General features: G+C 41.5%; 1 protein-coding gene across 1 annotated transcript in view; it reads left to right on the top strand.

Annotated features, from left to right (window-relative positions):
* LY86 (lymphocyte antigen 86) overlaps positions 1-15,941 on the top strand; it is a 58,198-nt gene that overhangs the window by 19,068 nt on the left and 23,189 nt on the right. Inside the window, exon 2 of the mRNA XM_036444054.2 lies at positions 15,538-15,624. Within this exon, the coding sequence (XP_036299947.1) occupies positions 15,538-15,624 (87 nt within the window). The remainder of the gene's footprint in view (positions 1-15,537; positions 15,625-15,941) is intronic.

Below are 15,941 nucleotides of genomic sequence, written 5' to 3' on the forward strand. Positions count from 1 at the left end.
CCTGATCACCCTTAACTGCTAACCTGACTGCCTGATGGCCCCTAACTACTGTAGCTTCATCTGGAAGGGTGTCTGGAATGATGTCCAGAATGTCGTTTGGCTGTCTGGTCTAATTAGCATATTATGCTTTTATTATTACTGATAGGCCTATGCTGGCCAAAGGTCTCTCAATAGGTGAATGGTTCAACAAATTACAATGCATTCACACTGTGAATACTACTCAGCAATAAAAATGAATGAACTATTGATACATAAAACCTGCAAGGATCTCTCAAGGGCATTATGATAAATTAAAAAGTTTAACCTCAAAAGGTTGCATACTGCATGATTCTATTGATGTAACACTCAAGATGGGAAGGGGTTATGGGTAGGGAGTGACTAACAAAGGACAGCATGAGAAAAACCCTTTGTGCCTGTATCTTGATTGTGCTGGTGGTTACCAGGTGTATGTGAGAAAATTGCATATAACTATGTGTCAACATGTGCACATACATGTCCCCCCTCCCCCCATACACAGAGAACACACAAAAACTGGTGAAATCTGAAGGTGGTTTGAAGACTTCACCAGTGACGTTGTCCTGGCTTTGAAACCCATTATGGAAGATGTTACCATAGGGGAGGGGAGTAAAGGATCTGATTAATATCTATATAGTTCTTAGAACAGCACCTGCATGTGGGCAGAACTATAAAAGTGACCTCTCCCGTCACATACCGCTGGGTCCTCTGCAGCCTGAAAAGTGGGCTCTGGTGTCACTGTCACCTCTTGCAATCCCTGACTACCCACGGTGGGTCTGAGTGCCTCCCTTGGGCTCTGTAGCATCTTGTGGCAACTGTGTTTACCTTCTCTTTCTCCTTCTACACTCTAGAATCTGAAAAAACAGGGGCTATGCCTAAAATGTAAGCATCTGTTTGCATCCCACATGTAGTTCAGCACGTAGTAGGCTCTGAAAACAGGTCTGTGATTGGGTCAATAAATAACAGGTATCAGGTTTCTTGTATCTCCTGTCAAAGTTGCATCTCCCACTCTATTTTCTCGGCTTTTACCAAAATTAGGGAAAATTAATTGCTGACATGCTCAGATAGCTGCTCTGACTTTAAACATGTGTCCCAAACACAATCTAATTGGAAAAATATTTACTCCCAAGTCTGAGGACTGAGCACTAGGAAGGGAAAGTAATCCTTATTTCATGTATACCAAAGAGAAAGCAAACTAAGGGTATTTTAGGGTTAATAGACTTATTAAACAAGGAAATGTGTTAGCAAAACATTTGAGGAGATAAGCAGGCAGGTCTTTGTCAAAGTCAGCTCAATTACTGCAAGGAGATCTGTTCCCTCACTTTCCCTATCTGATTATTGATTAACGTACATTCATTCCCTCAACAAACATTTCTCCCCCACCTATCACAGTGCAATGAGCCCAACAGACGTTGCCAGATGGGGGAATTCAGAAGTAGTAAAAGGACTGTGTTGTTTTTGGTTTCTCATTCTCAAATTCTTAAAGGAGTTGTTGTTCAGAGAATTCTCAATTTAAACCCTGCTACCTCTCTCAAAAAAAGTAAGTTCTTCTCTCTGTGTAGCTCGTATGTGTGCCTGTGTCCGGGACCAGCGTTAGCCTTGGGACGTGAAATGATGTCAGGAATAAGGAGGTGGATGAGTTGCTATTCTATTCCCAAAGGTCCTGGAGGTTTGTGGAGAGACACTGGACACACACACAACACAACACAGCACATTCCGCCCAACTTCCCACCATGGGAAGAGGGTGCCCCAATTCCCAGACTGCAGAGTTGGCCACCTCTTTGAACACAAAGGGCAGAGAAAGACAAAGGTGACCGGGCTGTAAAAGGTGCTGCTGCTTCCTTAATTAAGGCTGAAAGTCTTTCATTTACAACCACGGGCTGTTTTATTTTAATTTGATTTCAGGGACTGCTCTGATCCCATCCACAAATGATGCTCTGCACCCCAGCACAGAGGCCTGACTGAGCCCCTGCAGGTGGCCACCACTCCCACCCAGGCCCCACAGCTCCCACTCACACCTGCCAAATCCCTGCAGTGTTTCCCTGGAAGTTCTTCCCCACCTTTGGAGTTTGTTATGGACACACCATGTTTCATGTCCCCATTCCACAACAGCTCTCACTGTCCATCATTTAGCTCTACACTCTTCATCCCATCTCCCACTTTTCTGTGTCTAGGTTAGTGTTAGGCTCAAAGTCAATAATCCTGAAATGAAAAAAAAAAAAAATTATCTTAGGGGCTGTTACAAGAATTCTAACAGAACCCTGCTTTTTTTTGAAAGAATTCCTTAAGGAGTCACTGGGGTAGCTGCTGAGGCCCAGGGGCCTGGTGTGGTTTCTGTCCTGGCACTGAGACAGAAATACGTTGTTCTCTAGAGACAAAAGTTAGATGATGAAATACTGCCATTTGTAACAACATGGATGGATCTTGAGAATATTACGCTAAGTGAAATAAGTCTGTCAGAAAAAGTTACGAACCATATGATTTCACTCATATGTGGGGTAAAATTGAAACTTGTGGATACAAATAGCAGTGTGGTGGTTGCCAGAAGGGAGGGGCGCTGCAGGGGGCCCAATATATGGTGACAGAAGATGATTTGACTTTGAGTGCTGGGCACACAATGCAATATACAGATCATGTGTCATTGAAATGTACACTTGAAATTTATATGATCCAATTAACCAATGTTATCCCAATCAATTTTTTAAAGAGAGGGAGGTAGGAATATGATGACAGATAGCTTACGGGGAGGGGCATGTCTTCCTGAAATCCCCAATCTTCATAAATTCTATTAAACTATGGGCAGGTTTGTAAGAATTCTGAAGAAATCTTTGAAGAGGTGAGACCTTAGCCTGAAGGGATGCATTGGCGATCTGGGAGCCCACCCACAGCACATGCACCAGGACTGAGTGTAGAACTTGGTGTGGCTTATTACAGCGGTTTCCAATGAGGCTGAGCTGTGGCATCAGCGGAGAGCACTGAAAAATCTCGATGCCCAGGCAGCACCCAGCCCCCTTTGGTGGGGCCCAGGCCTGGGTGTTTAATTTAGAGACACCCAAGTGATTCCAATGTACAGTCAAGTTTGAGAACCAGTGGAGGCAAGCATCTGGACCACAAATTGTGTTCAATGCAATCCTATTTATAGCCAAAAGGCTGGAAGGCCCTCACTGACATCTAGGTTTTATTCCAGAAATATCTACTGAACTTGATGAAATTATTTTAAACCTATAGTGCTCTGGCATTAAAAAGAAAGTTTCTAAAAGAAGTTGGTTTCTACAGCTACAATGAAAATAGTCAGCAGCGCCTTTCTTTTGAGAATCTACTATTTGCCTGGGACTGACCTAGATGCTCTACAAACTTCACTTTCTTTGATTCCTACAAAAACCTTCCGATGCCTCTGCTTTTTAATCTGTGCCATGCCAGTGTCTTTTGGGTAGAGAAACATGTGTTCCTTTGCAGGGTGGCAGTGACCTACCTGACCCCAGCCAGCAAGCGTAGCATAATTGGGAAGCTGTTTTTTTTGTTCCTGCCTGTGATCAGCCCACAGCTTAAGAGGAGCAGGGTCTTGGTGCATGTGTTTGGACTAGTTTTGCCTCTGTCCAAAGCTCTGCTTCTTTCCTTTTCTTAGTGCCTTTTGTGTCTCCCACCTGGCAGCAGGGGGGCCAAACCACAGGAGCAGCACTGAGAGCACTGGAGACTGAGTCCGCCCTGCCCTAGATCTCAGCCTCTTCATCACATGATGAAGATACTAATACCCAGTGTCCTGGCCACTCACAGGATTGGGAGAGAATGGATGATCCAGTACTAGTACAGCTGGGAACTCCCGGGACTCAAGGCTCAGGTGCAGTCCTGTAAATGAGCAAGGCCAGCGCTGCCCTTGGTTGTTACCTCCCAGCCAGCTTACCAGTTTCTGTCACTCATGCATCATGTTCCACAGCATCAGATGCCAAGGACACCTTAGCACTTTAAAAACAAACAAACAAACAAAAAAACAGACAAAAAAAAAACAAAAAAAACATACCCAATTCACAACTTCCAGAAGTTGGAGGGGATTTCTTCCCAGCATTAACCAAAAACACCCAGCACTCACCCTCGCAGCCACACACCATCAGGACCCAGCTCTAGTCCCCTGTCAGAAATTAACAGATTTGTGCAAAATGAATGAAATATGACAGGTGTATCCGGTGGTTTCTTGATGTTACCAAATACTGCCATGGGTCCCACTGTTCCTCAGCACAGGACTCATGAAGTCACCAAGGATCCCGCCTGGGAAGGGGGTCTGCTTGCTTGTGAAACCCAAACCCCCACCCTCAAAGTGTAGTGGAGTCATGCTCTAAATTCTACTCTCCCATTAAAAACAAAAGAAAACAAAACAAAAGAGCAGAATAAGCTAGCTTTACTCAGTTTTCCTATCCCAGGGAGACTGATTCCAGATTAGTTACAGAAAGTTAAACAATTATCAATACCAAACAGAATAGACAAATTCCCTGATGCTTCTAGACTTGGGGAGCCCTGGCATTTTCATCACTACTTAACCAATACTGGGGCTTTGGGTATCTGGCCTGGTCAAGAGCCTCCTGCCCTGATTGGTCTAGCTAGCAGTGTCTGGTGCGTATGACACAGTTAATAAATATGATTAAAAGAGTGGATAGCACATTGTCATTAAGAATAAAAGGGGCCAAAATAGACAGAATGAAATGCATCCATGGAAGATGTACCTTGCACAGAGAAGACCATAAAACATTGATTCTATGTTGACTATAAATGAGAGAGTGAAGTATAAATGTATCTTTGAATGAGTCTATCATTCAGTTGTGTGGCATTGTAATTAGATGATGGAAGTGTTGCAATCCAGATGAGAACAGGTGCATTTTTTCATTTGACTTTGTACACCCAAAACCAGGTTCTCTTCCTGCCAAATGTCAGATACTTAGTGAAATGAATGAGAAGCTACATTAGAATTCCCATTCTCAAGCCACTATTGTTACCTATAAAACACGTTCTAGTTTTCTCTCATCCTCATGTTAAGATTCTGTGCTATGTGGCACCATGGTGCCCTCTTGGTAACACACAATACAACTGTGTTTATTGTTCATTGTTGATCTACTCCTAAGACTCAAAACATCAATCATATCAGCCTCTAATGAGTCCTTATTTTTCTTAATACATTTGATGAGGTATTTTGGATAAAAGCTTGTCTTCGTTGCCATTTATCTCTTTATGGTCTCTAATGTTTACATTATGATACAAAAATCATCTCATCCTAAGCTGATGGAAGCCAATCTCAGATATTCTGGGGGAGTGGAATTCAGAAGCCAAGGGGGCCATGCAGGTAAATACCCCTTTCCATCAATAATGAATTCCATTGAATTTCATTTCTTTTACAGTTAGAAGCAGACAAGTTGAGGGATCTAGAATTTTGAATTTGGTAGCACCAAACATACCTTTATAATCAACAATGCATTCACTAAGATTACCAGACAGCCTGCAGGTATTGGAACCATCTCACATTACAAACAATAAGTAATCCACTGTGATGATGTCCATTCCATTTTTGTTGTAGTCAATATCAATAATATATTTAAGCATTTTGATTACACAATAAGCCATGTCATATATCAGTCGTTAAAGGTGTGTGTGTGTTTCCAATGAAATGCTAACCAAAAAGACTTGAATGGGGATAGAACTACTCTTATTTGAAATAAAGGTCCATCAGGGGTCCTTGTGGTGCCATTCTATAGTGATAAGATTTGACAGGTGTAAAAAAGAAGAGATCAGGAATGACAGAACAACATAAATTAGAATATATTTGCCACATTGTATGCTATGTCTTTCTCTTTTAAGTCAGGGGAGGAGTGAGGGAAGAGTGGAAGGAGCACACAACAGTGGCAGCAAGAACAGACAAAATGAAGGCTAATTTGTGTTGTTATGATAATGAATTTCCAGCAATGCCATCTCGCTGAAGCCTTACTCATCATACTCCTTTTAGCGATTCACAGTGACCCTTTAATGTTTTCCTATAAATCACACAGGAAAATTAAAACATCCCAATCAAAATACAGTTACATAAGAAGGCAAATTTCCAGATTCATGCATAACTAGACCTGTATTGTAAACAGAGTATAAGCTTGTAGAATTGGTAATCATCCAACCTAAAAAAAGATGTCAAGAGCAAATTCTGTTTATTTTGTTTTATTTGGAAAAGAAGTCTGAAAGATGACAGGAATATCTGCTACCATTTGGACTGGGACTGGGTTTTCAGCTACACTCAGAAACTATACTAAGTGCCAAAGCAAATTCCCACTATTACGATGACGAAGCTAATGCACTAGCACCTTCTCAGGAAGATCTTCAGAGTGTGAGGAGAAATCAATATTAGTAGCCTCACAACTTAGGCTTTCCAAGTAATCCTGGCGCCCAGCAAACCTGCAAGTACAAGCTCAAATTCCCTTCTGCTATCATCAAAGTGACTTTCTTTCCTTTCCATCTATTTATTCAACCAAGTGGCATTCCTGGACACATCTACTAGAATAGACTCTGGTTCTCTAATAGTTCCTACCCTAGTATAATCTATGAGAGGTGCAAACTAGCAATACTTAGCACATTCGTGATGATAAAGGTATTAAAAGATATACACAGCCTGCAGTGCGAGACCAGAGGAAGGACAGATGATAAAAGGAAAGATAGCATCCTGGAGAGGTATGCAGTTGAGCTGAATTGTGAAGGAACTAAGGCCCCAGAGAAGCAATCAAATTTTTCCTGTATGAAACTAAACCTCTCACAAGACATTTATTGGAAATTGCTAAAATTGATTTTTGCACTGCAGATAGAGGTAAATATGTCTTCTGAAAGTAGAGAATTAAAGCAAGAGCCATTTATCCAGCAAATAGTGAGTTAGCACCTGCCATTGCAGATGCATATCAGACACAATGAGAAGGGAAGAGTAACCAAAGACATAAGAGGATATTTCATGTCCAGTGCATGAAATTCATGCATAGGTAGGGTCTCTAGGGCTGGCCAGTGATTAGGGCCTTTTGGCTGCTGGCCAAAGCCTTCCTTCCTTAGCTGCCAGCTGCTGACCAGGGCCTTCCCTCATTCCATGTGGTCAGCACACATCATAGTGAGCGATTGAACTCCCTGTCTCCTGGTCGAACTCCTGAGGGGATACTTTGCATATTAGCCTTTTATATATATAGATAAGATATAATAGAAAAGTCCAGCCCTGGAGGATTAGACATCTGTGGGGGGGGGGAGGGGGGCAAGGCATTATCACATAACATATTGAGTAAGTACACAATGCAGTCTGTTAGATGCTAAACAACTGGCATAAATCATAAGTTCATAGGAATCGAGAGAAAGAAGCTTGTGGGATGAGGTAACATTTCCTATAGAGGTCAGGATTTGGATAGAAAGGCAATGAAATCACAGATCATATCATGTCACTTACTCCCTCTAAAATCATCATTGGCTCCCAGGAAGTTATTGGCTCACTCTTGGTGCTTCCACAGGACCAGGGCATCCCTATTCATAATACTCCTGAAACTGAGATGGCTTTTTCTAACCTCTGTATCCCAAGTACTCCACATATTTCCTGCCACTGTAGGGGCTTCAAAACTATATCCCACAAATGTATGGAGCAATTTAGAGGCATTTAAATCTTGAGCTAACAATTGACCATAGTGGGAAGGGCTGTGAACGCTCAACTCGAAGAGCTGTTAAGGATTCGGGCAGTGTGACACAAAAGGCCCCTGTGGTGGGGAACTCTATGTCTCAACTTGTTAGGCTCTGGCACCAGCTGTTTGGTGAGGTTGTTGCTGTGAAGGCCTTGGGGGTGTGATTAACTTTACAATAAGAAGACTTTAAGTAAAGCAAACTGTCCTCCACACTGTGTGGGGGTCTGGTCCAATCAGCTGAAGACCTTGGGAGGAAGGACTGAGGTTTCCTGAGGAAGACATAGTCCAGTCTCAAGACTATGACATGTAATCTCAAATTTCTGGTCTGCTGGCCTATCAGCTGTGTCTACCAACCCAAACTATGTGAGGCAGTCCTTTATAATAAACCTCTCAGATAGATAAATAGATGATAGGAAACATAGATTAGATATATTATATGTACTTACTATATACACTGAATGACCAGATTATTATGATCTCTGAAAACACAATAATCTGGCCACTCTTGTATATAGATATATATTAGAGGCCCAGTGCATGAATTCGTGCATGGGTGGGGTCCAGCCAGCCTAGCCAGGGGGAGGAGACATTTGCAGTTGGCTGGCCTGACTGCTGATCAAACTCCTGGTCAAGGGGACAATTTGCATATTAGCCTTTTATTATATAGGATATACACTGAGTGGCCAGATTATTATGTGTTCAGAGATCATACTAATCTGGCCACTCAGTTTATATTATCTATGTAATATTGTACATATACAGGATGTAATTACAAAAGCAGTGTTTATTAAAATACATTTCATTTTCATTTAACAGCTATCAACTTTTAAAGTGTGTATACATTTTTGGGACACCCTGCATATTATACATATATAATAGCACATGTATATTCTCTAGAACCCTAATATACCCCTTTTATTAAATAACAAGAAGTTACCTGGTGCTATTTTATTAAGCAACCAAAAGCAAACCAGTTTCACTCGCAATTTCTTTGCCCAAGTGTTTCTCCTCTCCATAAACTGTTAGAGTTGATCTCGCCAGTGCAGCTAAGCTATGTGTTAATGGTAAAGCCTCCCCATTCTCTATTGTCCTTCCCTCCCCGCCCCAAGATGTGCCTCTATTGAAAGCATGCTATGAAATATGCTTTGTAATTTCTAACTCCTAGAGTCAGCCAGTATTCTGCTCTCACAGAACATGTAGGAAGCAACACCAGCTCCTATAGTAATGGGTTATAAGGGTGAACCAGGAGGTTAAGGTATAGTATTAGAAGAAAAGTCAGTGTTCTGGGTCTCGGATGTCATTCGTCTAAGTACTGGGTGGGTGCAAGGACAAAAAGAGAGTGAAAGGGGGAGGGAGGGATAAAATGAGAGAGAGAGAGAGAGAGAGAGAGAGAGAGAGAGAGAGAGAGAGAGAGAGAGAGAATGCCTGGAAGAAGGGGGGAGATAAGTACAGGAGTGAGAGGAGGGAGAAGAAGAGAGAGGTAGGAAGAGAGCATGAGAGAAGAGGGCAGCAGGAAGAGGGAGAGGGAAAGAGAAGAGAGAGGGAGACAAACTTCATGCAGCAGCAAGGACATGGACAAGTGTGGGGATGGACTTGGATACAAACCTGGGAGGTGAGCTGAAGTGAGGCTGGAGGAGTGGCACCAGGTTTTAAAACCTAAGCAATGGAACTGTAAGCCATGTATGTGCACACAGCACACAGACACACACAAGCTCATGTAGAACTGGTAAAATCTGAATAAGTGCTGTGGGATTATATCTATGTCAGTTTCCTAGTTTTCATATTGTGCTATATTTTATGTCAGATGTTACCATGGAGAGGAGCTGGGAAAGGGAAAGCGTACCTAAAACCTCTCTATCTTCTCCTGGACTACCGCACAGTTCCAGCCCGGCCCCAGAGAGCACAGCCCACCTTCAGAACTTCAGGCACAAGAATGTTTCCGAAGCTGAGATATGTTAGACCCTGCACAGGCTAAGCCCTCCTGTTTACCCAGGTCTGTTCCATTCCGTGAGTGATCCAGAAGCAGTTCCAGGACATGGACACACTGACTAGTTCCTTGTTGAGCTAGGCAGATGCTGCTCTGCTTTCCTGGAGCCTCTTCTCAGTCCCAGAGGACTGGCTCTCAGCTATTGGCAGGGACAGTGGAAGTGGGGGCAGAAAGAGGCTGCTTCCATGCACCCATGTCCCAGGATGGTGAGGGCAACAGGGCCATTCGGGGCACACTGGGCTCACTCACTCTAAGTACCATCTTCCCTTGGGTGGAAGCCATACATGTCAACAAGGAACTTAGAGGCTAAGGAAAAACACTTTACATGAACAAAGTGTATATTTTACCATGAAGCTCCGCTTCTTTGCTCAGTTTGTTTGCTGCTCTCTATACAATGATGAGGCTGGAGAAAACATTCGCTCTGCCCTGGTAGCCTGAGAACACCAACTTTCACTAATGTTCCAATTTACTCTTTTACAACACCCAAGTTCACATAATCTATTGTGTATGTGTTACAAATCACCTGAGCAAGTGCCCAAGGGCAAGTCTCTGCTTCGCCCCCATCAGTTCAAATTCTTTTTTTTTTTTATTATTAAATTATTATTTTTGTACATATACCAATGCCCCCCCTCCCTCCCCAGAGTTTTGTGTCCATTGGTTGTACTTATATGCATGTATACAAGTCCTTCGGTTGATCTCTTATCTCCGCCAGATCTTCCCAACCTCCCCACTGTAATTTGACAGTCTACTTGTTGCTTTACTGTCTCTATATCTATCTTTTGGTTCTTCAGTTTATAATGTTCTTTATTATCCATAAATAAGTGAGGTCATGTTGTGTCTCTCTTTCATTGACTGGTTTGTTTCACTCAGCATGATGGTCTCCACTTCCATCCAGGTTGCTGCAAACGATGAGAATTTTTTCTTTTTTATGGCTGCATAATATTCCATTGTGTAAATGTACCATAGTTTTTGGATCCAATCATCTGCTGATGGGCACCTAAGCTGTTTCCAAATCCTAGCTATTGTAAATTGTGCTGCTATGAACATAGGGGTGCATATATTCTTTCTGATTGATGTTTCTAGTTTCTTGGGATATATTCCTAGGAGTGGGATTATTGGGTCAAATGGGAGTTCCATTTTCAGTTTTTTGAGGAAACTCCACATTGTTCTCCACAGTGGTTGCACCAGTCTGCATTCCCACCAGCAGTGCACGAGGGTTCCTTTTTCTCAGCAACCTCGCCAATACTTGTCGTTTGTTGATTTGTTGATGTTGGCCATTCTGACAGGTGTAAGATGGTACCGCATTGTTGTTTTGATTTGCATTTCTTGGATAATTAGTGACTTTGAGCATGTTTTTATGTGCCTCTTGGCCTTCCTTCTGTCTTCTTTTGAGAATATTCTATTTAGATCCATTGCCCATTTTTTAATTGGGTCATTTATCTTCCTTTTATTAAGTTGTGTAAGCTGTCTGTAGATGTTGGAGATTAAACCTTTATCAGTGATAACATTTGCAAATATGTTCTCCCATACAGAGGGCTTTCTTGCAGATGACATGATATTGTACATAAAAAAACCAAAAGACTCCATTAAGAAACTAATTGACTTAATAAATGAATTTGGCAATGTAGCAGGATACAAAATTAACACCAAGAAATCTATGGCATTTCCATACACCAATAGTGAACTTGCAGAAACCGAGACTAAAAAGGCAATCCCATTTACCATCACACCAAAAAAATTAAGATACCTTGGAATAAACTTAACTAAGAAGGTAAAAGACCTATACATGGAAAACTACACAACACTGAAAAAAGAGATAGAGGAAGATGTAAACAGATGGAAGAACATACCATGTTCATGGATTGGTAGAATCAACATCATTAAAATGTCCATACTTCCCAAAGCAAACTATAAGTTCAATGCACTCCCAATTAAAATACCAATGGCATATTTCACTGACCTAGAGAAAACTCTTCAAAAGTTCATTTGGAACAACAAAAGACCCCTAATAGCCACAGCAATCCTGAGAAAGAAGAGTAAAGTAGAAGGGATCTCAATACCAGATTTCAAACTGTATTACAAAGCCACTGTTCTCAAAACAGCCTGGTACTGGCATAAGAACAGACATATAGATCAATGGAATAGAATTGAGAACCCAGATATCAACCCAAATCACTATGCTCAGTTAATATTTGACAAAGGAGGCACGAAAATACAATGGAGTCAAGACAGTCTCTTCAATAAATGGTGTTGGGAAAATTGGACAGATACATGCAAAAGAATGAAACTGGATCACCAACTTACACCATACACAAAAATAAACTCAAAATGGATACAGGATTTAAACATAAGACGGGAAACCATAAAAATACTAGAGGCATCCACAGGCAGCAAAGTCTCAGACATATGCCAAAAGAACTTCTTCACTGATACTTCCCCTAGGGCAATGGAAGCTAAAGAGAAAATAAACAAATGGGACTACATCAAAATAAAAAGTTCAAATTCTTTATAGAAAGAATGACTTAAAATACAATCCACCAGACTTGTATACATGCATAGAAGTACAACCAATGGACACAAAACTCTGGGGAGGGAGGGCATGTATGCGGGGGGCGGGGGGGCGGGAATGGTAAGATATGTACACAGATAATAATTTAATTTAAAAAAAATCAGGGAAAAAATAAATAAAATAAAATAAAATGCAGTCCACCACCTTTTGTTTTGGCAGGTGATTCTGAGATAGTTGGTAATCTGGTAACTGAGGAAGCAATTTCTTAAAGCAGTGGTTCTCCACAGGGTGTGTCTGTCCTCTAGGGGATATTTGTCCATGTCTAAAGACATTTTTTGGTCCTCACAGCTGGAGTTGGGGGCAGGCATGCTGCTGGTATCTAGTGGGGAGACGCTAAAGATGCCTGCTATGATGCACAACACCACAAAAAAATGTGCATGTAACTCTTATTATTAATTCAGCAAACAATTATGTGGAACCTGTGTAATCTTAAGGCATTATGCGGGCCCTGAGGCTGGGGTGCTCGCTTGGCAGCATCTAGTGGAGGAATGTCAGGTCTACAGACAGTACAGTGAAATGTAGGGCATGCTGAGTGCCTGAGTGCAGACACAAACCAATAGGGGGAGGATATGAGATTGGGAGGATGGACTTGGGGAATGGGAGGAACTGATATCATGTCCCCCAAGATGACTGCAAGCTGCATATTCATTCTCAAATGTAAAACTGAAATAACTTATAGGAAAGATCACCAAACCCAAGGCACTTTTCCAGCAATCTAATTTTCTGTTTTTATCGATATAAACACATCTTCAGAAAGAAGTAGCCTACTGCTTTCTTTGTGACTTTGTTCCTTATTATGATTATTTTCCTAACAATATTTTCCAGTATCAAAGACATATTTTATTTCCTTCTTTGCCTTTAGTTTATTCTCTCTATTTTTTTAAATATTGATAAACACACAGTATCATTCTGTAACTACTAAGTAGCTAAGCATTACACACTTGGCCTCTTATTTTTCCTCAGATAGCAACTTAAATTTATTCACAATTTTCTAAACATCTGTTAGTTGGACTCTCTTTTCCAATACCGACTGCCAAGTATGTAACAGAAACAATTGCATTTTTACTCCCTGCTCCTCTTTTCCAAGCCGAAGGAAGCCATTGGACAGCACAGAGATGTTTCTGAAGTAAAATAAGAAGAGAAAATGGCTTTCCCCCCAGAAAAGTTAGTGGCCAGATTAAAGGTCACTAGATTCGGTTTACAATGCTGAAATTGCCTAACGATCATTTCTACAGCAAAAGCCACAGACAATTATGCATTCTCCAGGCCAGCAATGCGGATGATGAAACTGTCTGGCACACTATCATTGACGAATGTGAGCTCATAGCTCAGCTAAAACTGAAACCAGTTATGAAAGAGAACTAGCAGATGCCTCAGGCCTGCACACAGATATTCCAGGCCATCTTGCAAATCAAGTAATTAACATGCATCTTTGAGGCCCTGCTTTGTGAATGTCTCTGCACAACATGAAGTGGCAATTAATTATGTGTTTGTTTGTTTGTTTGTTTGTTTTTAATTCTTGTTTTAATCTGGTTAATAACACCTCTCTGAGTCTTTTTTTTTTTTAATCTATGAAATGGGGAAAGTCATACCAATCTCTCAAGATCATTATTTGTTGGTCAGGAAAACAGGACCACGTCAGTTATTTTAATATAGAGAATTTAATATAGAGAATTCCTAAGCAGTTCCTAGAGAACCAAAGAAGCAAAAAGGGGGACAGTGAAGATGCAGTTATCACCCCAAAGGCCGGAAGAGCTGAGGGCAGAGGTTGGAGCTATTAGAACTTAGAAGTTTGAAAGAAAAGCCCTGTAGGGCTGAGACACCCACTTCAGGGGGAAGGAGTGACAGCTTCTGAGGAACCGTCATCACTGGAGCTTTAGGCCGCAAAGCTGAGCCTCTGCTGATTCCTGGAAGGTGCAAATGAGAGTTATACATGAACCAATGCCATTGTCAGGGTGACACGCCCTCACCAGGTGACACTCTCAAGTACCAGCAAGTATGCAGGAAGGAGCACATCTCTCCTCCTGCTCAGCCTCAGTTTCCCCCTGGCACCTCTAGCAGAGGAGAAACGTGATTTCAAAGAGCCCCAGGTTCACAAAGCAAGAGTTGGGAGGCTGAGTTCGGAGCTGAGAGACAGTGGCTTATTACACGGCCATTATGTGATTTATCCAGTGCTTGCTGTGTGTCCGATTGTGAGGCTCTCTGCTAGATGCTGGGAGTCTGAAGAATTCAATGGAAAACTTATGAATAAAGTGCACAGCTCAGTGCCTAGTGCAATGTAGACCCAGCTCTCCTCTCTCGGGCCCAGTGAGAAACATAAAGGAAAAAGGAACAGAAAACAAAACAGCAGCTCCTGCCTTTTAGGAGTTCTGCATTATGAGGTAAATCAAAAAGCAAAGTGTAAGATCATACATGTTTATACACTTTAAAAAGTATTTCAGTCGTAACTGTTTTAAGAATTCAGGAGCAAACAAATGTTTTGGGGACTGTCAGGGAAGCCTTCACCAAGAAGAGGGGAATGAGCAGCACCTTAGTACTTAGACAATGTCCCAAAGGGGTGAGACATTATAAATGGGGGGAAGCGTGTGCATTACTCAAGCATGGTGGGAACTTCCTGGGTGCTTACACTGCAGCCCCAACCTCAGGGAATGGAGGACGGCCTGTGACATGGAGCGTGGAAGATGGGGCCGGTAGAACATCGCTTGACACTCTTCTAGGGGATAGATGAACCACTGGAGAGTTTTTAATAAGTAGAAATTGTCTATAAAAAAGTGATCTTTGAGGTCCTTATCAGATCTAACACGATACCTTACATATAGTGAAATATTTGTGGGGGGGAAAGCATTACATTGAATAGGATGGGAGGGAATGGGATGGAATTTTTAAGGCAGGTCTTAATTTTGAAAATCTGCATATAGATTCTTTTGTTTTAATTATAATAACAAATACTTTGTGAAGTGTTTTGTGCAATCAATGTGCAATTTTAAGTCTAAGTTCAGGAAATAAAAAGATTCAAGCAATGATAAAAATTTAACAAGTGAAGATGTAACCCAGCAAAAAGACACTATGCTCCTTTCTCAGACTGAACGTGACACTGAGCAGCGTTGCCTTCACAGAGACTGTGAGGGGTTGCTGAAAGTATCAGGGACCTATGCAAGGAATGTATAGGGCAGTATGTTTCTGAATCAATGTTAGTGACTCACATAGAAAAAATAATATCTTTGTGTGAATTTTGAATATGAGTCTGCAGAGTATATGGTGTACTCACACCTAATCTGCTGTTTTTCTCTTGGCAGATCCATCACAAGATTTTGGCTTTTCTATTGACCAGTGTTCCCAACATTTAAAATCAAATATCAACATTAGATTTGGAATCATTCTGAGTAAGTAAAACTATTGACATGAAATAAAACAGCCTCTTCCTGGCTCAGACACCCAATTACGTGTATTAACTGGCGTGGCTGGCTAGCCCCTGCTCCCCAGCACTCTGTGGAATTAACTCTATTTCCATCTTCCTCTTCAGTTCTCTCTCTGGGTAACATCCAGATAGAGTAAAACTCTTATTTAATGTTGTAATTTTTGTACTGAAAAGACTCTAGGCACTCATTTGGATGATATAAGCACCTGGGATCAGTATATCTGGCAGAGAAAGAAAATATTTCGAGCTTAAGTATTGATATTTGCTCAGGAGAGAGTTTTT

The sequence above is a fragment of the Pipistrellus kuhlii genome, unplaced genomic scaffold, assembly GCF_014108245.1.
Source record: "Pipistrellus kuhlii isolate mPipKuh1 unplaced genomic scaffold, mPipKuh1.p scaffold_m20_p_2, whole genome shotgun sequence".
NCBI lineage: Eukaryota > Metazoa > Chordata > Mammalia > Chiroptera > Vespertilionidae > Pipistrellus > Pipistrellus kuhlii.